The 23,321-nt window shown below is 27.2% G+C and overlaps 1 protein-coding gene across 2 annotated transcripts in view; it reads right to left on the reverse strand.

Moving 5' to 3' along the window:
- LOC100213924 (uncharacterized) overlaps positions 1–23,321 on the reverse strand; it is a 64,652-nt gene that overhangs the window by 21,910 nt on the left and 19,421 nt on the right. The window contains exons 2-10 of one of the 2 annotated variants that reach the window (XM_065793239.1): positions 19,872–20,066; positions 19,406–19,759; positions 14,620–14,814; positions 13,667–14,020; positions 10,417–10,611; positions 9,512–9,865; positions 563–754; positions 328–432; positions 196–254 (exon numbers count right to left, since the gene is read on the reverse strand). In XM_065793239.1, the coding sequence (XP_065649311.1) occupies positions 196–254; positions 328–432; positions 563–754; positions 9,512–9,865; positions 10,417–10,611; positions 13,667–14,020; positions 14,620–14,814; positions 19,406–19,759; positions 19,872–20,066 (2,003 nt within the window). The remainder of the gene's footprint in view (positions 1–195; positions 255–327; positions 433–562; positions 755–9,511; positions 9,866–10,416; positions 10,612–13,666; positions 14,021–14,619; positions 14,815–19,405; positions 19,760–19,871; positions 20,067–23,321) is intronic. The other variant, XM_065793240.1, reaches the window with a different exon arrangement.

A 23,321-nucleotide genomic window follows, 5' to 3' on the forward strand; every position in this document is an offset into this window, starting at 1 on the left:
TATATCTATTTTACAAACAATATAGTATTTATCTATTTTTTAGGCATATATTTCTTTCAATTTTTTAGTTTATATATTATACAATTTTTTAAAAAACAATATTGCACTTTAGTAACCAACAAATTATTTTTATTTTTTTTTGTTTGTTTTCAAGACATTTTTTAACATCAAGTTAAAATAAAAAATATTAATTACCTACAAAAAAAAGAGTCATCGGGCAAGACTTCTGATAAAAGAAGTTTCACTTGGTCGACCTAAAATGAAAATAAATCTTTTTTATTGTTTAAAAAAAAATAAGTTATAAGGTAAGTACTTAAAAAAACTTACTTCAGAAACCCATTGTGGTGTTCCAGCTTCGTTTAAGTTGTTACCATTAAAATGACCAAAACCCACAACTTGTGATCGAGAACAATACTCACCACGAATTTTAATCTAGAAAATTTTAAATAAAAAAGAATTCAAAAGGTTTAATTTGTTCAATTTTGAAAAATTTTCTGTCAATATAATTTTTTTTCGATTTCATTTATAGAAATAGTGAGTAATAATTACTGAAAAAATTTACCATAAAATTATTGTTATTGTCTGGCCTTTGTCCAAATGCAACATATTTCAAAGACTTGCTTGCCCATAGTTGGAAAATAACTTTTTCTGAATTTGCGTCATATTCAAATGTTGCTGCAACTTTACAGTTTTTGATGCAACCAGCAGGCTTTAGAAAACAACTAAATTCTTTTCCACATTTAGAAAAATCCATCTTTTTGAATAAAGAAATATGAAATTAAAAAAATGACCATGCAAAAGCCACTAAAACTTAGAAAATGCAATTAATTTAAAAAGTCAAAACAGAATTGAATCAGTTGCACCAGCGCTAGTATTTATTATAATAAAATATCACAAACCAAGTTTTCAAAATAATTTCCTTTGTAGGCTACTATTTCTTCAAAAAGTGAGCTAGGGCAGATAAGTAAAATTATATTGAACAAATAAAGAATATTATTCAATAAAAATTAAATTTGCAGCAGTGGAAAAATACAATTAATGTTATTAATTGGTTTTCTAATATTAGTAACAAATTTAAATGCACATTTATACAATTTGATAATAATGATTTTTACCCCTCAATTACAACAGAAATTTTAGATTAAACAATAGAATCAGGAAATATCCATATAGAAATTATAGAGGATATAATTTGTCTAAAAACATTGTAGAAAAACTTTAAAACATTGTAGAAAAACTTTACTCTTTTACTATTTTAATAAGGAGACATAAAAGAAAAAAACCATGCACGAATGCTGTGATGTAACAATGGTAATTTACAACAGTAATTAGCAAAAACTTGCAAACTTGTAGGATTAAATAATCTGAATTCCCAATCTAAAATAATTCTAATCAATTAGTATCCTGATGATGGTTCAATAGTTGAAAGAAAAAATTGAAAAAAAAAATCAGGGCCTTAACTTGACAAAACCAGAAAAAATAATTTTCAAAGAAATTGGTTTTCCAATTGGAATTAACATTTACTTGAAAATTGTTAATTTTCTTAATGTCACATTTAAACTCTCAAAAACTCTTATATATAATTATATACCTAGTAAAAATCTTAACAGTGAATTATTGAATACTAATATAAATCTAAACAAAAATTAATAAAAACAAATTTAAATTACCCCCCTTCAAATTTTAAAGCAAATTATTGTTTCTGTTAATAATAGACTAAATCAAAACTCTTTCAATGAAAATATTTTTAACTCTTCTACCCGTGTGTAGAAAGTTGCACTTTATGCCCAGGGGTGTCTAAAACCATGTGTATGAAAATAATCTTCATATACATGGGTGTACAAACCTGTGTGTATGAAGATGCACTTCATAAAAACGGGTATACAAACCTGTGGGTAAGAAGATGCATTTCATCCACATGAGTTCAAACACCAGTGTGTATGAAGATGCACTTAATACACACAAGTGTACAAACCTGTGTGTATGAAGAGTATTTGTGTATGAAATACAAAACATTAATCACCCTATAAATGGAAATGCCTATCAAAAATATATATTTAGAAATGGATTATTTACTCACAGAATAATCTTGATAAACTATATATTGGCTTAACCAAAAAAAAATGGAAAAAATGTTACACCAACCACAAAAAATATTTTAAAACATAAAAAAATACTCAAAAAAGTGTCAAAATATATTTTGCAACTGAAAGAAAAAAATGTTAATTTTAAACTAACTGAATTATTCTAAAAACTACACTAGCCTACAAAAATAATTCCCAAAAGTATATTCTATGTGTATTCTATGTGTATTCTATGTTTATTCTGTGTAAAGTGTATTCTATGTAAAGTGAATTCTATGTGTATTCTATGTTTGCAAGGAAAAAAGTGTATTTTATGTTTGCAAGAAAAATAGTGAATTCTGTGTTTGCAAGAAAAAAAGTATATTCTATGTTTGCAAGGAAAAAAAAGTGAATACTATGTTTGCACGAAAAAAGTGTTCAATGTTTGCAAAAAAAAAAAAGTGAATTTTAATTTGCAAGCAAAAAAAGGTGTATTCTATGTTTGCAAAGAAAAATAAAGTGTGTTCTATGTTTGCAAGAAAAAAAAGTGTATTCTATGTTTGCAAGAAAAAAAAGTGTATTCTATGTTTGCAAGGAAAAAACAGTGTACTCTATGTTTGCAAGGAAAAAAAAAGTATTCTCTGTTTGCAAGGAAAAAAAGTGTATTCTATGTTTGCAAGAAAAAAACATAATCTATGTTTGCAAGGAAAAAAAGTGTTTTATGTTTGCAAAAAAAAAAGTAGTGTATACTATGTTTGCAAGAAAAAAAAGTGTATTCTATGTTTGCAAGAAAAAAAAGTGTATTCTATGTTTGCAAGGAAAAAACAGTGTACTCTATGTTTGCAAGGAAAAAAAAAGTATTCTCTGTTTGCAAGGAAAAAAAGTGTATTCTATGTTTGCAAGAAAAAAACATAATCTATGTTTGCAAGGAAAAAAAGTGTTTTATGTTTGCAAAAAAAAAAGTAGTGTATACTATGTTTGCAAGAAAAAAAAGTGTACTCGATGTTTGCAAGAAAAAAAACATATTTTAAGTTAGAAAGAAAAAAAGTGTATTTTATGTTTGCAAGGAAAAAAAAAGTGTATTCTATGTTTGCAAGAAAAAAAAACATATTTTATATTTGCAAGAAAAAAAAAAGTGTGTTCTATGTTTGCAAGAAAAAAAAAGTGTATTATATGTTTGCAAGGAAAAAAAGTGTATTCTATGTTTGCAAGGGAAAAAAAAGTGCACTCTATCTTTGCAAGAAAAAAAAACATATTTTAAGTTGGAAAGAAAAAAAAGTGTATTTTATGTTTGCAAGGAAAAAAAAGATTTATTCTATGTTTGCAAGAAAAAAAACCGTATTCTATGTTTGCAAGGAAAACAAAAGTATTTTATGTTTGCAAGGGAAAAAACAGCTACTCTATTTTTGCAAGAAAAAAAAACATATTTTAAGTTGGAAAAAAAAAAGTGTATTTTATGTTTGCAAGGAAAAAAAGATTTATTCTATGTTTGCAAGAAAAAAAAACATATTTTATGTTTGTAAGAAAAAAAAAAGTGTATTCTGTGTTTGCAAGGAAAAAACATATTTTATGTTTGTAAGAAAAAAAAAAGTGTATTCTGTGTTTGCAAGGAAAAAACAGTGTACTCTATGTTTGCAAGGAAAAAAAGTGTATTCTGTGTTTGCAAGAAAAAAAAGTGTACTCTATGTTTGCAAGAAAAAAAAGTGTATTCTATGTTTGCAAGAAAAAAAACATATTTTATGTTTGTAAGAAAAAAAAAAGTGTATTCTGTGTTTGCAAGGAAAAAACAGTGTACTCTATGTTTGCAAGGAAAAAAAGTGTATTCTGTGTTTGCAAGAAAAAAAAGTGTACTCTATGTTTGCAAGAAAAAAAAGTGTATTCTATGTTTGCAAGAAAAAAAACATATTTTAAGTTAGAAAGAAAAAAAGTGTATTTTATTTTTGCAATGAAAAAAAAAGTTTATTCTATGTTTGCAAGAAAAAAAAACATATTTTATATTTGCAAGAAAAAAAAAAGTGTGTTCTATGTTTGCAAGAAAAAAAAAGTGTATTATATGTTTGCAAGGAAAAAAAGTGTATTCTATGTTTGCAAGGGAAAAAAAAGTGCACTCTATCTTTGCAAGAAAAAAAAACATATTTTAAGTTGGAAAGAAAAAAAAGTGTATTTTATGTTTGCAAGGAAAAAAAAGATTTATTCTATGTTTGCAAGAAAAAAAACCGTATTCTATGTTTGCAAGGAAAACAAAAGTATTTTATGTTTGCAAGGGAAAAAACAGCTACTCTATTTTTGCAAGAAAAAAAAACATATTTTAAGTTGGAAAAAAAAAAGTGTATTTTATGTTTGCAAGGAAAAAAAGATTTATTCTATGTTTGCAAGAAAAAAAAACATATTTTATGTTTGTAAGAAAAAAAAAAGTGTATTCTGTGTTTGCAAGGAAAAAACATATTTTATGTTTGTAAGAAAAAAAAAAGTGTATTCTGTGTTTGCAAGAAAAAAAAGTGTACTCTATGTTTGCAAGAAAAAAAAGTGTATTCTATGTTTGCAAGAAAAAAAACATATTTTATGTTTGTAAGAAAAAAAAAAGTGTATTCTGTGTTTGCAAGGAAAAAACAGTGTACTCTATGTTTGCAAGGAAAAAAAGTGTATTCTGTGTTTGCAAGAAAAAAAAGTGTACTCTATGTTTGCAAGAAAAAAAAGTGTATTCTATGTTTGCAAGAAAAAAAACATATTTTATGTTTGTAAGAAAAAAAAAAGTGTATTCTGTGTTTGCAAGAAAAAAAAACATATAATAAAAAAACAAAAAGGAAAAAAATCTGGAAGACCAGTTGATGGGGCAGAGACAATGATATTTGGGTAAATTATATCAAAAGAAAACTGCTACAGAAAAAAAAAAGAATGAAAGAATTGATGATTTGAAAAATAGAATTATTGAGCTATGAGAAGTGAGAATGACTTTACTGAAGATATTGATAAACAAGAAGAAGTAAAGGACTAACTATGTTCAACTCAAGAAAGAAAGAGCTGAGCATATTCTAGCAATTATTCCTAAGAATACACTAGAACTGACAGCTTTTACAGTAGCTACTCAACACATACCCCCTGCTTCTCATCTTGCCATTGTCATTAGTTTTTTTATTAGAACCTGGTGTTAATATTGGTACAGCCCCTATTAGCCAGGGTTGGGGTCAAATGCATATTTGTATTTGAAATTGTATTTGATTAAAAAATTTCTTAAATATTTGTATTTGCATTTGTATCTGATTGACATGTATTTGTTACGGTGTTTTTCCACAAAAAAAACCGTTAACTAGGTTGACCACACTAAACACTAAAATAAGTTTAAAAAATTTTTTTAAGGGATATTTGTTAAAAGACTTGTTTTCATTCTTCTATTTAGTTTTACCATTTTATCAATACTGTATCAAAAAAAATCTTTGTATTTTTTCTAAACCTAACATACAAATATTTGTATTTGAGTTTGAAAAATGCCAACTACATATATTTGTATTTGAAAATCTGAAATTAACGTACTTGTATTTATATTTGATCAAATGTATTTGACCCCAACCCTGCTATTAGCCAATCAACTGAAAGAAGAACTCATGAAGCTATAAAGTTTATTAATAGTTGTGAATACTGTTGATTGTAAAAAATGCAAAAAATTTCATTTTGATTGTAAAATAATGAAAAACATAACAGATGGAGAACTAATAAAATTGAAAGAGAGGCAACATTTTTTCTACTCCTACATTAAAAAAGTAACAAGTATTAGAAATCAAAGGTATATAAACCTCCGTTCCCATTAACCAGACCAAATATAAAGTAGAGGCTTTGAAGAAAATTAGAGTTCTTGATAAAACTGTTTAAATCATTAAAACTGCCAATATGACTGAAAAATTTGTAGAAACTGTAGTTCTGGTAAGAATAGGTAAGACAGTGCTGAAATGCTCCTGTAAGAAACATGTGACATTCTAATGTTCAAAAAGCTAGAGGCTAATTGGAATAAAATCTTGAATGAAGGTATTGATTACTCTAATCTTTAGAATTTTGACTGGGAAGCTCCTACTGAGGTTAAAGAGGCTACAGATAGAACTAGAAATATTTCACATTTTACCAATGCCTTGTTAGTGTTAACAATTTGAGCCAATCTGAAGTACTGTCCACATCTTTTACCTCCATTGTAAAATTTATTTTTGATGAGAAAAAGACGTTCAATAACTGCAAAGCCATTACATTTTACTAATTCTATTGTTATAGTTGTAGCTGTAAATTATCCATATAATGTATATATACATCAAGCATGTAAAACACCCAATATAAACAACCAGTTTTATAAGTATTTGTTCTGAATTTTTTCCACAACCAGGAGTCTAATCTACTTTTAAAAAGAAAGTACAGCAGAGTAGAAAGTTACTTACTTAGCTAGTTTATTTCAAATTTTTTTTGAAATAAACAAGCTAAGTAAGTAACTAAATATTCAGTTTTTTAATAAGTAACCCAAACAGACACTGCATATCTAAAGTGTGATCTTATAAACACTTTATATAACTTGAAGTCATTTATTCGTAAGTCAAAGTGAATGTCTTTTTTAGCATACCAAGAATTTGTAAGGACTTAAAGATGACTGTTTGAATATATGTGTTTCACCTAATGTTAGCTGAAAAAATGACTCCCAAATTACGCTCTTTAGTTGAACTTCTTAGATTTATAACTTATTATTTTGTTTTCTGCTTATTCTGAAAGACCTTTTAACATAAACCTGTTGTGAGGTATAGAAACAAATGGTTTGGCAAAATTGAGATGGACTATATCAATAAACTGGTGAGATGCTATAGAGATGAAATAACATCAATAATCTCTATTAGATTAGTTACGCATGATTTATGACAAAGAAAGCTATGCTGATTTTCAAAGAGCATGTTATTATAGTTAATGTAATGTAATGTAATGATCTTGATCTTAAAAAGTTTTTTAAAGATCTTTCAGGCAACTAAGGTTTGTGAAATAGAATGATAGTTTTCAGCTAGTAGTTTATCTCCTTTTTTTTTTATAGACCTAACTAATTTTTGATAATTTCCATAGATTGGGTACTATTTCAGAATTAAAGAATTCAAGAAAGATTTCAGTAAGTAGATAAAAGATGCATAGGGGTTTGGATTGGTAAATTACTTAATAATGACTGAAATAGAGATAACCAAGCTGTCATTATAAATGCATTCAATTTAATATCACTTTTATTTAAAGATGGAAAAAATTAGGAGCTTTCAAGACTAAACATAGATTTGAATAGAGAGTTCAGAAGATAAACTATATTAGGAGGGGATTCAATAGTTCTGCCTAAAGTATCTTTGCAAGAACAAACTCTGTCTTTGATTTTTAGTTGTTTGTTAATATTTATAGACAAGTTTTGGGTTGTTCTAAGATTTAATATTATTACTTTATCATGTGCTCTTTTTTCTTTAAATATTTCAGCTTTTCTGGAACAATTAAAACATACAGAAATATGCTACACCATTGATTCCACATTAAAAATGAAACGAGGAAGTAGATATGACACCCAAATAATGAATTTATACTTTTAATTAAAAATAATGTTACATAAGTGTTTTTTAGGGTAAAGTAGGGTAATTTCGGCACCCCTTCAAAAGACTCCTAAAAATACTTATTTAATGAGATATTGAAACCATATTTGGGTATTGTAGCAAGATAAACAATTTTCTTAACAATGTTGGTTTAAACTTCTTTTATTACATTATTGGTGTGGTAATTTATGATTATTAAAATTTTCTTAGAATTTCTACTTTTTTGAAAATGTAGGATAAATGATTTTTTCGTATAATTTTTTATCAAAAATTATTATTTATTTTATTCAAAAATAAAATGTGAGCAACAATAAGATGAAACTAAAAGTATGTTACAAAATAAAAAATCTTTCCCGAGGACTGCTCTAAGGAGATAATTTTGACTGATAAATAGTTTTTAATTTTGGCAGTGCCGAATTTGACGACCTGTGCTTTCTTCAAAACTAAAGTGGAAATAAGCATTTGAGATATTATGTATAAAATAAGTTGACATTTGTAAATAGTTTATTTGCATTCAGATGCAGTAGTGGTGTAGTGATAGAGCACTCACCTAATAAGCAAGAAGTTCTGAGTTTGATCCCCACTATTTCTCTGGTAGTACCGTGCTCAACTTGTTTCTCCATTAAGTGGCCTTGTTCGGTAAGGTTCATGTTTCAGAGATATAGAATTGAGAGTGGGTTGTAATACAATAATAACAAGATAGTAAAAAAATAAATACGTTAGTGCTCTGAGAAACTAAATAAATTATTACTTCCCTACAATACGAATTAGCTTTATGCAACAAATATATATATGTGTATGTATGTATGTATGTATATATATATATATATATATATATATATATATATATATATATATTTATATATATATATATATATATATTATATATATATATATATATATATATATATATATATATATATATATATATATATATATATACATATGTATAGATATATATATATATATGCATATATATATATATATATATATATATATATATATATATATGCATATATATATATATATATATATATATATATATATATATATATATATATATATATATATATATATATATATGTATATAACAATAGTTGATAAAATGTTTTTGAACTTTCTAAAAGAAAAATCTCATATATTAAAGTTTTTTTTGAATTTCGCATTTTATTTTTTTATGTTTAACTTTTGAATTTTAAAATGTGATTATGTAAAATAATATTTTATGAACTATTTACGTGTTTATAAACATGAATTCTTATTAAAAACGGAAATTAGAAATATTCATAGAAATTTACGTTTTATTTACAGTTTCATTGTCATCATTTCATTTAAAATTTTACTTTGGATTTTATTTAAAAAGGTTTTTTATTTGAGTGATAAATTCCTACTTTACTAAAATAGATGGTTTAAAAAACTATCAATCAAGGTTGTCAATCATTGCACTGCTCTTACTATGCCAATAAGGTGTAAAAAATTCCATTTAAGAGACAATAACAATATAAGATTCAGATTTATAGTTGTTTATGATATTTTAAATACATCAATCCATTTTCAATGACCTTCCTAATTTCCCAAAGTAAGCTAAAGTTACAGCATCATTGTGCCAAAATTACCAAACTCATCGCTAATTTCATCATTTTTGAATATTTTTTAAAACAAATTTTATAAAAAAATTTCAAAAGGTTGAAACAATTTTTTAACTGTTATATTATAGATATATCTGAAGGTTATCGATATGCATGATTTATTTACGTTATAAAAGCAAATATCAACTATAAACAACAAAATAGTTTAATACACCAAAGTTTTACTACTACTACTATTTTACCCTACTGTAAAAAAACAAATAAAAACATTTGTTACCAGACTATCACTTCTGGGCCTTATTTTTTTCATGTCAACTTTTTCAGAATAATAACTATGATTTTTGGGCCCATGATAACTAGGATAACCATCATTTCTTAATTGCATTCCATATGCATAGACAACATTTACTGGCTGGTCAAGAGAAAACATATATTCTTCGCTGCCAACTGGAGCTAACAAACTTCTGCTATATTTACAAACAACACTGCCACTTGGCAATACATACATTTCTTTTACATCGATTCCATTTAGTAATGAAAAAAAATTTGGTTTTGTGTTACGCAGTCCATGAAAATTAGCTATGGATGCAATAGAATTATTATTGAAGCAAATCTCTCCTTTTATATTTTGCTAAAAATAAAATTTAATAACAACAATACATCAAAGTAATCAAATAAACCACTTTTTATGTATCTGTATGTATTTATGTATGTATATATTTATGTATTTATGTATGCATGTATGTACGTATGTATGTCTGTATGTGCGTATGTATGTCTGTATGTGTGTATGTATGTATGTATGTGTGTATGTATGTATGTATGTATGTATGTATGTATGTATGTATGTATGTATGTATGTATGTATGTATGTATGTATGTATGTATGTATGTATTTATGTATGTATGTATGTATGTATGTATGTATGTATGTATGTATGTATGTATGTATGTATGTATGTATGTATGTATGTATGTATGTATGTATGTATGTATGTATGTATGTATGTATGTATGTATTTATGTATGTATGTATGTATGTATGTATGTATGTATGTATGTATGTATGTATGTATGTATGTATGTATGTATGTATGTATGTATGTATGTATGTATGTATGTATGTATGTATGTATGAATGTATGTATAACACACATAAAAATATAATAAAAACTTTAATACCATTTTTTGTGTCATATTTAAATTGTATGTTTGTGCAAAACCAACCCATATTTTATTTGTTGCTAAAGTAATTGAGAACATGCTTTTAACAGAATCAAAATTATATTTAACAAGAACATCACAGTTGTCACTATTTGTACAGTACTCAGGAAGAAGAAAACAGTCAGCAGTTTTGTAGCAATCTTCAGTTGTTATCTAGAAAACACATTACCAATTATTTATAAAAAATTTAAATAATATTTACAAATAATACTATGATATTTATCAATTTAAAAAACTTTTTTTTACCTTAGTATATAAAATTTAATTGTTTTTCTTTAAATCATATTATCATATAATTAATACTCATATTACTTTTAATATATAAATTATAACAGATTTGGTTGAAAAATTATCAATTTCTATAATCTTTACTTTAACTGTTTTAATGATTATTACACTATTTCACACTCTTGTACTTCATCAAAAATTATGAGCAATAACAATAACTTTGTTTTTTAGTATTCAAATGTAAGCGTCTACACTTAAATAATAGTTTTTTCAAAATAGTTTTTTGCAGAACTAAATAGATTTTTTATGCAGAACTTTATAGATTTTTTTAAAGTTCCTATACATACATACATACATACATACATACATACATACATACATACATACATACATACATACATACATACATACATACATACATACATACATACATAAAGCTTTTAAAGGTCCAAAAGCACCAATTTGAAGAACTTTTGACAGTTTTTAAAAAAAAATTGAATTAAGGAATACAAAATCTAACATATTTATTTTGATATGCAATACAATAAATAAAGTCAATCAAAATTATATTTTAATGATGAAATTAAAAAGCATGAAAACTTTTTCAGACAAAGTTTAAAAAATTTGTTTTTCTCAGTATATCCTACTCTGCCCTCCAAAGTCAAATATAAAGGTTGATAAATCTCAAACATTTTAAATTTACATTAAATATTGAAAATAAAATGGTCAAAGTAAAGGACCTCGAAAAAATTATGGAAATTTTTTTCTATAAAAAATTGAGAAAAAGGTAAAGCGTTTGTTGCTAAGCAGTTTATGGAATGGGGTTTACCCAGATCAACTGCTTACAATAAAATCGTAAAATTGGAAAATGGATCTCTAAAAAGAAAAGTTGGAAGTGGTTAAATCGCTAAGGTAGCTACTAAAGAAAATATTCCAAAGATTGCTGCATTTTTTGAAAATAAGTCAGGGTGCTCTCAAAAGAAAGTAGCTCAAGTTTTTAACTGTAGTCAAACTCAAATTTCCCAAGTATTAAAAATAATGACTAACATTCGAACTTTCAAAAAAACAAATCATCCAAATCGTAGCCATCAGCAGAAGAAAGCTATGTGTCCTAAATGTCGTAAATTGTACGAAAATTATAAAAACTTGGATTTTGTTATGGATGATGAAAGCTATTTTACCTTAAACAAAGCACATTACCTTTTAATGATAGGTTTTATGCCGCTGATCCTTCTCAATGTTTTGACCAAGTAAGATACAATTTGCGTAAAAAGTACAAGGACAAACTCTTAGTTTCTTGTTGCATCAGCCCCCGTGGAATAAGCCCTCTTTATATTCATCACAGTAAGCAGCCGATCAACTAGTACACTTATAAAGAGATACTAAAAAAAACTTCACTTCCTCTAGTATCAGAATATTATAAAAAAGACAATGAGTTTATCTTCTGGCCTGATCTAGCTCGATCACATTACGCAAAGTCGGTCATCGATTTGTTAAAATTGAAAAAAATCAAAGTTGTACCCAAAGATATACCCCCAGCTAATGTTCCAGAAGCAAGACCAATTGAAAACTTTTGAGGTGATTTAAAACGGCTAGTGTATGAGAATAATTGGAGAGCTGAGAATTCGGAAGAGCTTGAAGCAAGAATTAGATATTGTTATTCAAAGATGAATAAAGAAATTTTCCTTACTCAAATAAAACATCTTTCAAAAAAACTTTATAATATTGCTAAATATGGTATTTGAAATAAATATTTTAATATATTTATAAACTAGGTATACTAACATATTAACAGTTGAAATATTAAATAATAAAACTTATTAGTTTTTAAAGTATTAATTTTTAAATTTTGTCCAAAATTTTATTTATGAGGTGTTACAATGTTTTCTGTTAATTTTTTATTATTCACCCTACTCTAACAATATATATTAAGAATTAAATTTTTTACTTTTTTTAATAAAACCAACTCAGTTCAAATATAGAAATACAAAAATACAATGAAGAATGACTTGCCAAGTAAAATTCTGATTTTGATTTTAAACCAGGTGGGTGAACACCTGACACCTGAGGAAGCTGAAGAATTTAGTAACATGGCAATTGTTAACCTCTCTCATAATTTTGCAAAGCAATACAATATCAATTGTTTAAGTTGAAAGAGTATATTTAGACACATTAAAATTAATTCTATCAACTGCAGTTAGAGAAAAAGGTAATAAAGTAACTTTGAAAGAAGATACTAAAATGTTTATTTATATGTATAACTCCCATTTTAGATGATGATTTGGTCTTTTACAATGTTGACTTTATTGAGACACATTTTTGAGATTTTTCTACATTAATTAAGTATTTTAAATAAGACTTACCATCAATGATTTAAAACTTTTTTCCTAAAGTTTCTAATATAGGCAATGTGTAAAGTTAAATGGCTTTTTTATACCCCTAATATTATTTAATCATTGAAAAATATTCTAACAGAAATTGTTTGAAAACTGTTAAAAAATGCATTTTGACAAAATTCTTTATTTAAGATTTAAAAAATAACAACTTTTTTATCATTATCGAATAGGTTTTGCTATATACATATATATAAATTCCATATAAGTAACAATAACTTTACAAGATTCAGATTTGTAGTTGTTTATGATATTTTAAATACATCAATGCATTTTCAATGACCTTCCTAATTTCCCAAAGTAAGCCAAATTTACAGCATCATTGTGCCAAAATTACCAAACTCATCGCTAATTTCATCATTTTTGAATATTTTTTAAAACATATTTTACATAAGACTTCAGAAGGTGGAAACAATTTTTTAACATGTTAATTTATAGATATATCTGAAGGTTATCGATATGCATGATTTATTTACGTTATAAAAGCAAATATCAACTATAAACAACAAAATAGTTTAATACACCAAAGTTTTACTACTACTACTATTTTACCCTACTGTAAAAAAACAAATAAAAACATTTGTTACCAGACTATCACTTCTGGGCCTTATTTTTTTCATGTCAACTTTTTCAGAATAATAACTATGATTTTTGGGCCCATGATAACTAGGATAACCATCATTTCTTAATTGCATTCCATATGCATAGACAACATTTACTGGCTGGTCAAGAGAAAACATATATTCTTCGCTGCCAACTGGAGCTAACAAACTTCTGCTATATTTACAAACAACACTGCCACTTGGCAATACATACATTTCTTTTACATCGATTCCATTTAGTAATGAAAAAAAATTTGGTTTTGTGTTACGCAGTCCATGAAAATTAGCTATGGATGCAATAGAATTATTATTGAAGCAAATCTCTCCTTTTATATTTTGCTAAAAATAAAATTTAATAACAACAATACATCAAAGTAATCAAATAAACCACTTTTTATGTATCTGTATGTATTTATGTATGTATATATTTATGTATTTATGTATGCATGTATGTACGTATGTATGTCTGTATGTGCGTATGTATGTCTGTATGTGTGTATGTATGTATGTATGTGTGTATGTATGTATGTATGTATGTATGTATGTATGTATGTATGTATGTATGTATGTATGTATGTATGTATGTATGTATGTATGTATGTATGTATGTATGTATGTATGTATTTATGTATGTATGTATGTATGTATGTATGTATGTATGTATGCATGTATGTATGTATGTATGTATGTATGTATGTATGTATGTATGTATGTATGTATGTATGTATGTATGTATGTATGTATGTATGTATGTATGTATGTATGTATGTATGTATGTATGTATGTATGTATGTATGTATGTATGTATGTATGTATGTATGTATGTATGTATGTATGTATGTATGTATGTATGTATGTATGTATGTATGTATGTATGTATGTATGTATGTATGAATGTATGTATAACACACATAAAAATATAATAAAAACTTTAATACCATTTTTTGTGTCATATTTAAATTGTATGTTTGTGCAAAACCAACCCATATTTTATTTGTTGCTAAAGTAATTGAGAACATGCTTTTAACAGAATCAAAATTATATTTAACAAGAACATCACAGTTGTCACTATTTGTACAGTACTCAGGAAGAAGAAAACAGTCAGCAGTTTTGTAGCAATCTTCAGTAGTTATCTAGAAAACACATTACCAATTATTTATAAAAAATTTAAATAATATTTACAAATAATACTATGATATTTATCAATTTTTTTACCTTAGTATATAAAATTTAATTGTTTTTCTTTGTTATCATATAATTAATACTCATATTACTTTTAATATATAAATTAGGGGAGGGAGGGGAGCATTGGGCAGTCGGGAGGTTTGGGCACCCCCTCATTTCTCACAATCTATTCTAGATATTTTTTGTTTTCTACCATTGCACTATAGTTTTACAACTGGCAACACTGCTCATCAAAAGTGTCAGTTGTCATTTCACTTGGTTGTCAAGTTACATGCGCTTAATGGTTTGTTGCGTACAAAAGTAAATATTTTGTTTGGGATTTGAAGAAAGATAACAAAGAAATCTGCAAGAAAGGGTAAGTATCTGTGTTAACTTTTTCTTTTGCATTTAATAAACATTATATTTACCTGGCAATTAGGATTCAACATTTGATAAAAATAAACTTATTCAAATCTATTTGAAAAGTGAGGTTATAGGGAGAATTGGGCACGCAGGTAGGAGGGAGGTTTGGGCATGCCCAATGCTCCCCCTTTTTTGTAGTTTGTTTTGGTGTCATACATTTGTGGTTTTTTGCTATGCCTATTGAATTGAATGTTTAATCATTTCTTTTTAGGACAATGCCGTTTTCATTTAAAAAGAAAAATAAACGACGTGAAATACCTAAAGATGTTATTTTGCACGCATTGGAAGAGGTTTCTAAAGGAAGAAAAATTAAAACTACTGCGATTAAATATGATATACCCAGGTCTAACCTTCAAAGATACATAAAACAGAGCGGCGTTGTGAAAGATATTTCTTCTAAATTTATATCATCCCAAATATTCATGAAAGATGAAGAAGAAAAAATTTCAGAATATCTTGTAACATTGTTTAAACTAAACCATGGAATGTCAAAACTGAAGGCACGTGAATTGGTTTACAAATACGCCACTGCTATTAATAAAGAAATACCAGACAACTGGGCAGAGAAGAAACTTGCATCCAATGATTGGCTAAGGGGATTTTTTAAAAAACAACCTCATCTTTCGATAAGGACACCAGAAGCTACCAGTCTCTCACGCGCCACAAGTTTCAATAAGAAAAATGTCAGAGATTTTTTTGAAAATCTTAAAACTGTATATGAACGGCATTGCATCAGCCCTGAGTCTATTTACAATATAGACGAAACTGGATTATCAACAGTACAACAAACCCAGAAAGTGATTGCTCTAAGAGGCACTTAGCAAGTTGGGCAAGTAACGTCAGCTGAAAGAGAGACACTTGTAACGGTTTGCAGCGGTATTAATGCATTGGGTAACTCAATACCACCCTTTTTCATATTCCCACAGGTTAATTTCAAAACATATATGCTGAATGATGCACCTGTTGGTTCAGATGGAGCAGCACATCCTTCAGGGTGGATGACAGCACCATGTTTTTTAAAAATATACACCATTTTGCAAAACATGCCAAACCAACGCCTTCACCAGTTCTATTGCTGCTGGACAATCACGAGGGCCATATTTCAGTACCAGTTCTTGATTTTTGTAAAGAATCAGGCATTGTTTTAATGACTTTCCCACCGCACTGCAGCCATAAACTGCAACCCTTAGACCTGACTGTCTATGGACCACTCAAAACTTATTATAACACTGTTGTAACAGATTGGATGGTAAGCAATCCTGGCAAAACAGTAACAATTTATGAAATCCCAAAATTAGAAGCAAAAGCCATCCCACTTGCGTTCAAGTTGCAAAATATTCAAACAGGATTTAAAAAACCTGGCATTTAGCCATTCAATTCAAACATTCTCTCTGATGAAGATTTTGTTTGTTCTTCTATAACTGGTCGCTGCTTGTCGGAAGAGAATAATGTTGCTACAGAAAAATCGATTTTAGAACAACCTTCAACTGAGTCTAGAGGATAATAAAAGTTCAAATATGGAAGTCACTGGGTCATCTCAACTGGAATCTCTATCTAAAAGCCAGACTAGGGGCACTGTCAATGTAACACCTGATTTAGTAAGACCATTTCTGAAAGCCAGCCCCAGGAAATTGGATGGCATGAAACGGAAGAAAGGAAAAACTAGAATATTGACAGACACACCCGATAAAAGAATTATAGAAATGGAAGAAAAAGAAAGACAAAGAAAAGATAAGATCAAAGAGCTCAACAAAAATCGAAAATGCTCTAGAAAGCACGAAGATTAGCAGTGATGATGAAATAGAAAATGCTTTTGTTTCTGATTTAGACCTTGTTGAAATCGATTCATCGGAAGAAGATTTTGATGTAGACGATGTGATTGTTATGGATAGAAAATTCCAAATCAATAACTTTGTGTTAGTTAAATTTTACACCAAAAAAACTGTTTATCATTATGTTGGAATAGTCGAAGAGGTTAATCACTCCATGGCAACTGTCAAATTCATTAGAGCGAGTAAGATAAGAAATACGTTCTTGTTTCCTGACATCGAGGACGTAGCCAGCGTCCCCCTGGAGGATATAAAGACAAAATTGCCTACACCAACAACATGGATAAAGCGTGGCAGTCTAAAATATAAATTTTACAAGCCTCTTTAGGTCATACCAAATTTATAATAAGTCTTATTAAGTCCAACATCGTGCAGTATTGATTCCAAGTGACATTGTTAAATTTTTTGTAAAGTCTATGATAAGAAAAAATGTTTGTATTACAATTTTTTATAGCAATGCTATATAATACTTAAGCATAGTAGTATATTAAAACAATATTGTGCATATTAAATACAGTACCCAAACCTTCCCACAGGGGTGCCCAAACCTCCCAACCACAGGGAGGTTTGGGCACTTTGGACATGTGTTAGAAAATCTTTTGTAACTTTGCGGATAATTATAATATTAAAACTCTTCTTAGTAATAGTTACTGCCAAATATGTGTGCTAAATATATTTGAAATAAAATTTTGATTATAATAAAAAATAACTGTTTTATTAGCATTTATGTGAAAAAGTGCCCAATGCTCCCCTCTCTCCCCTATAATAGATTTGGTTGAAAAATTATCAATTTCTATAATCTTTACTTTAACTGTTTTAATGATTATTACACTATTTCACACTCTTGTACTTCATCAAAAATTATGAGCAATAACAATAACTTTGTTTTTTAGTATTCAAATGTAAGCGTCTACACTCAAATAATAGTTTTTTCAAAATAGTTTTTTGCAGAACTAAATAGATTTTTTATGCAGAACTTTATAGATTTTTTTAAAGGTCCTATACATACATACTTACATATATAAATACATACATACACACATACATACATACATACATACATACATACATACATACATACATACATACATACATACATACATACATACATACATACATACATACATACATACATACATACATACATACATACATACATAAAGGTTTTAAAAGTCCAAAAGCACCAATTTGAAGAACTTTTGACAGTTTTAATTTAATATGTTTATTGCAACGCAATAAATAAAATCAATCAAAGTTATATTTTAATGACGAAATTAAAAAGCATAAAAACTTTTTTAGGCATTGTTTAAAAATTTTTGTCTTTCTTAGTATATCTTATTCTTTAAAATAGATAAATCTCAAACAATTTGAAAAAATGAAGTATTGTTAGATTAAGACAAAGTTTTTAACCATTAGCAATATAAATATTAGAAAGAATATAAAAAATCTAGAGAAAAATTACTTTGATTTAGTAAATGTATTTACTATAATGTTTTCTGTTATTTTTTTATTTTTCACACTACTCTAACAATATATATCCAGAATTGAAATTTTTTTTAAAATAAAATAAACTCAGCTGAAATATAGAATTTCAAAAATACAATTGTTGGTAGAATATACTTTGAAACAACATCATTTACGAAAAATCTGATTTGAGTTGGTAGAATGTACTTTGCATTAAGTAAGAAATGGTTAATAAAATCAGTAATAGTTAAGAAAAAATACATTTTTTAACTTGATTGCCACCATGCCACATAGAAATAAGAATAAGTAATTTTCGTAATGATGTTATTTAAGAGAAAAAAACAGACCACTTAATCAATCTTTTTAAAAGATTTAAGAAAAAAAAAATACCCTGAGTTTTATTACAATCCTAAAATATATCAATATTTAGTTGATCATTAAAGACAGTAATTAAAAAAGTTGAAATAATTCCACGTATCACAAAAACTATATTAAAAAGAAAAACATTGTAAAGGAAGGCTAACTAGCAGAATATATAATTGTTTATTAAAACCAGGATTTGTTAAAAACTAAAAAACCCAGTGCATTTAAACTCAAATATTTTGCCTTTTTCACACAGAGATTTTAAGATTCCCAATAAAATACTAATTGGCAAATCAATTTTACCTTGAAAAACTCCATTTTTAAATACATCTAAATAAAATACTAAATTCTTAAATGTAGTGGCTTACTTTAAAGCATTTTTTAGGGGAGAATCCACACACACAAATAAAAACCAAAAATAGTTCATGGGTCAACATTTTATCTCATCTTTAAAAAATTAAAAAAATAAAGTTTTTTTTACCAAACTCTCGCTTCTGGAGCGTATTTTCTTCATGTCAACTTTTTCAGAGTAATAACTATGGTTCATTTTTCCATGATAACTAGGGTAACCATCACCCCCTAGCCTGGTTCCATGAGCATAGACAACATCAACAGTCTCATTAAGAGAAAGCATATATTCTTCACTGGAAATAGAAGCAAATAAACTTCGACTGTATTTACAAACAACACTGCCACTTGGCAAAATGTACATTTCTTTAGCATTGACTCCACTTACTACTGCAGAAAATTTAGGTCTTGTATTACGCAATGCATGAAAATTGACCAATGTTGCAACTGTATTATTGTTGAAACAAATCTCGCCTTTTATATTTTGCTAAATTAGTATTTAAAGATAGCAACAAAACGATTGATAAAACTATCAATAAAAAATTTTTAAACATTTTTTGAAATATATAAAATAAGTATAAAGTAAAAATCATTTAAACCATTTTTTGTGTCATATTTAAATTGTTTGTTTGTGCAAAACCAACCCATTTTCCGTTTGTTGATAGTGTAATAAAGATCACTTTGCTAATTGAATCAAAATTGTATTTCACTAAAACATCACAGTTGTCACTATTTGTGCAGTACTCAGGAAGAAGAAAACAGTCCGCAGTTTTGTAGCAATCTTCAGTTGTAATCTAGAAAATAAGCCAAAACTTTTTTGAACTAGAAAAACTTATTTGAATTATTTCATAAATTGTTTAAAGAAAAATCTATTCTTTCAACCAACATTTGGGCACACCTTGTGCACTACCAACATTTGTGCACACATACTTTTGAGCAAAAATCAATTTAAAAAATTTATATTATTGTTTTACCAAAAATTGTCCTAAAACATTTAAAACACCCTAAAAATTTTATGTTTTTTTTTTAATTACAAATCCTATTTAAAATATATGGTTTGGAGAAAACTAAAAACTTGTAAAAATCTTTATATAAGTTAATCAAGTTATTCTCTGTTTCCATGGTTCAAACAGCAGAAATGTAAAAATACAGATTTTAATTTGGTAGATACTATTTCATAAGTTAAAGAAATGTTAATATGATTAGCGGAATCAAAACCCAAGTTATTAAAATATTTGTTAACTTTTATTACATCTTTACAACCTTATAAAACTAAAGGCAATAGAAAAAATATTTATGCAACTTGAAACTTAAAAAAAAAAGACATAAGATTAAAACTATTGATAGTCAAACCAAAAAACATGTATGTTAAATATGTATGTTCGTTGAGAAAAAAATTGTTTTAATGTCTAACATTTTTTTAAGAAAGGAAAACACACACACACACACACACATATATATATATATATATATATATATATATATATATATATATATATATATATATATATATATATATATATATATATATATATATATATATATATATATATATATATATATAACTATGATCATAATTTTTATGTTTTATGTTAAATGAGAATAAAAAGAGAGATAATTTTAGAAAGTGACAGAGATTTAAAAATGCTAAAACATGTCCACAAAATTTAGTTTTTGATGTTTCCTTCCAAAAGAAAGGGTAAACTATTTGTTTTGTCTTAGCAAATGAGTTTGAAGTTTCTGAATAATTAGGATTTTGATTTTTTTTTTGCTTCAAAGCAGAGAACACTTTATATAATCAAATAAAAGTGATCAAATTTTTTGTTGAAATATGACAACTTATATAACATCAATTGCAAATTAAAATTGTTAAAAAAAGTTTATTGTTTTTATTTTTGTAACTTTAGAACGTTTTATCACAAATTCTGTCTTTACTCAGATTAAAAACTTTTAACATAAAGAAAATATGTTATTAGTCTTTTTTTATCTGATACATTATTGTAATATGACGGATCCAAGAATTTTTGGTGGGGGGATGTTATGCGTCTCCTGAAAAAAAAAAAGATTTTAGGACTTTCAGACTTTCACGTTCTGGTGGGGGAGGAGGGGGGTACATATTTCCTTTTGAGCAACAACAACAAAAAGCCGAATTAATAAAAATGTGACTTTAGGGTAATTCCATGTCAATTGAGCCAGAAAATTTCAAAAATGTCACCATACGTCTCAGATTTTGCTGATTTTTATACAGTTGAGAGTACTTAGTAAAACAAGAAATTCTTGAAAATTTTAGCCTCTAGCTCCAAGAGGATCCTGAAATATGATCATTTTGCTTTCAACTGATCTTGGCCAGGCCCCTCTTGTCCTCTCAGAACTGAGACCTTTGTTTAAAGGTTCCAAGTCACATAGCTTAAAAAATATTTGATATTTTGATTTAAAAATTTGTACCTGACTGTTTTCAAGGTTGAAGAATTCAATGAAATAATAAAAAATATAAAAAAATATTTTTAAGTACCTGTAATTATCAATTTAAATCAATTTAGGCAATTTTTTATATACCTGATTTTGATGCTCAAGAAACCCACGTGGCCTTGATGATATTAAAAAAAAATATTTTACACATTATTCTAAATTTTATGATCTTTCAGAAAACATAAGAATTTTGATCTGCAAGTATATGGATTTCCATATATGGATAAGGGGGCACAGGCCCCACTTTTTTGTAGCGGAATCTTGCAATACATTTTCCACTACCTTTCAGACTAGCTAGAGCTATAAAAATTTCTGTATTTTTTTAGTGTCAATAAACAAGCATTTTAAAATTAAAAAAGAGCCCAAGAAACTAGGGGAGGGGGCTGGGGGCATGTGCCCCACTTTTTTGAGCAGAATCTTGAGATGGATTTTTTCACTATCTTTCAGATAAGCTGCAGCTCTGAAACTTTCAGCATTTGTGTAGTCCTGATGAACATGCGTTAAAATTGTTTCAGGTCAGACGACCAGATGGTCCATGGGGCTGGGGCACCTGGGACCATGCCCCACTTTTTTTTTCAAAAAAAATTTTTTTTTTTTAAAACACATAAATGTGTCTTAAATTTAAGATAACTTTGAAAATATTGTATTCAAAAATTGTTATTGCTTTATAATTGTTCTGTTTTACTTCATTATTTACAAAATAAAATACAAAAAAAAGAAAGTCAAGATAATGTTAAGATTAGCTTAGATGCATTGACGGTCAAAGTATAAAAATGTCCATTTGTTGTTACAGGTGCATCAATTATACAAGTTATGTTGGTAGTTTTCACCCAACACTCATCTACTCTAGATGGCCAGAAAAGTTTATTAAAAGGTCCGTGCGGGTGCATGAGCGTTACCATAACATCTTGCTCTATATTATCAATTTCATTGATCATACCAATACAATCAAACGCATCATATTTACACATAATGAATTCACCCAATTTCAAGGCATCAATGTTATTTTGCTGATCATTTTGAGAACTTTGAATTCCAGAAAAAGAAAAATGCCTGTTATATGAACATCTTCACTTGTTCGTTTAAAGCTAACAGTATCTATAGATTCTGGTTTAAATTGATGATAGCTCCTAGTTCCAGGAATTGTTTTACTTTTCAAAACGTGTTTTCAAAGTGGTGCGCAATTCTGTCAGTCTTTCTTTTTCAATCTTAAAAAAAATAATACCTTTAATATTGTTAGTACAGTAGTCAAACATTTTGTTACAATTCAATATCTGGTCATTTATGGGCCTTTGTAGACTTGCATTTGTAGTTAATCGTTTTACAGTGCCACCAATACCATCACATAGTGACTTACCATGGCTTGTAGCAAAAAATGTCCACTCTGCATCAATGTCAAAATCATTTTTATGGAGACAGATATTGTAAAGGTTTTTGTGATTTTTATACTGTGCAGCACAACCATCAGAAAAATAAAGAACCTTTGGAATTTTAGGATGATATTCTTTTAAATAGTTAACTATTTGTGTTTGAACTTCATACACAAAACCAGTGTCATGCTCATTATCTTCTGACATGAA

This window comes from Hydra vulgaris, chromosome 03 (assembly GCF_038396675.1).
Source record: "Hydra vulgaris chromosome 03, alternate assembly HydraT2T_AEP".
NCBI classification, from domain to species: Eukaryota; Metazoa; Cnidaria; class Hydrozoa; order Anthoathecata; family Hydridae; genus Hydra; species Hydra vulgaris.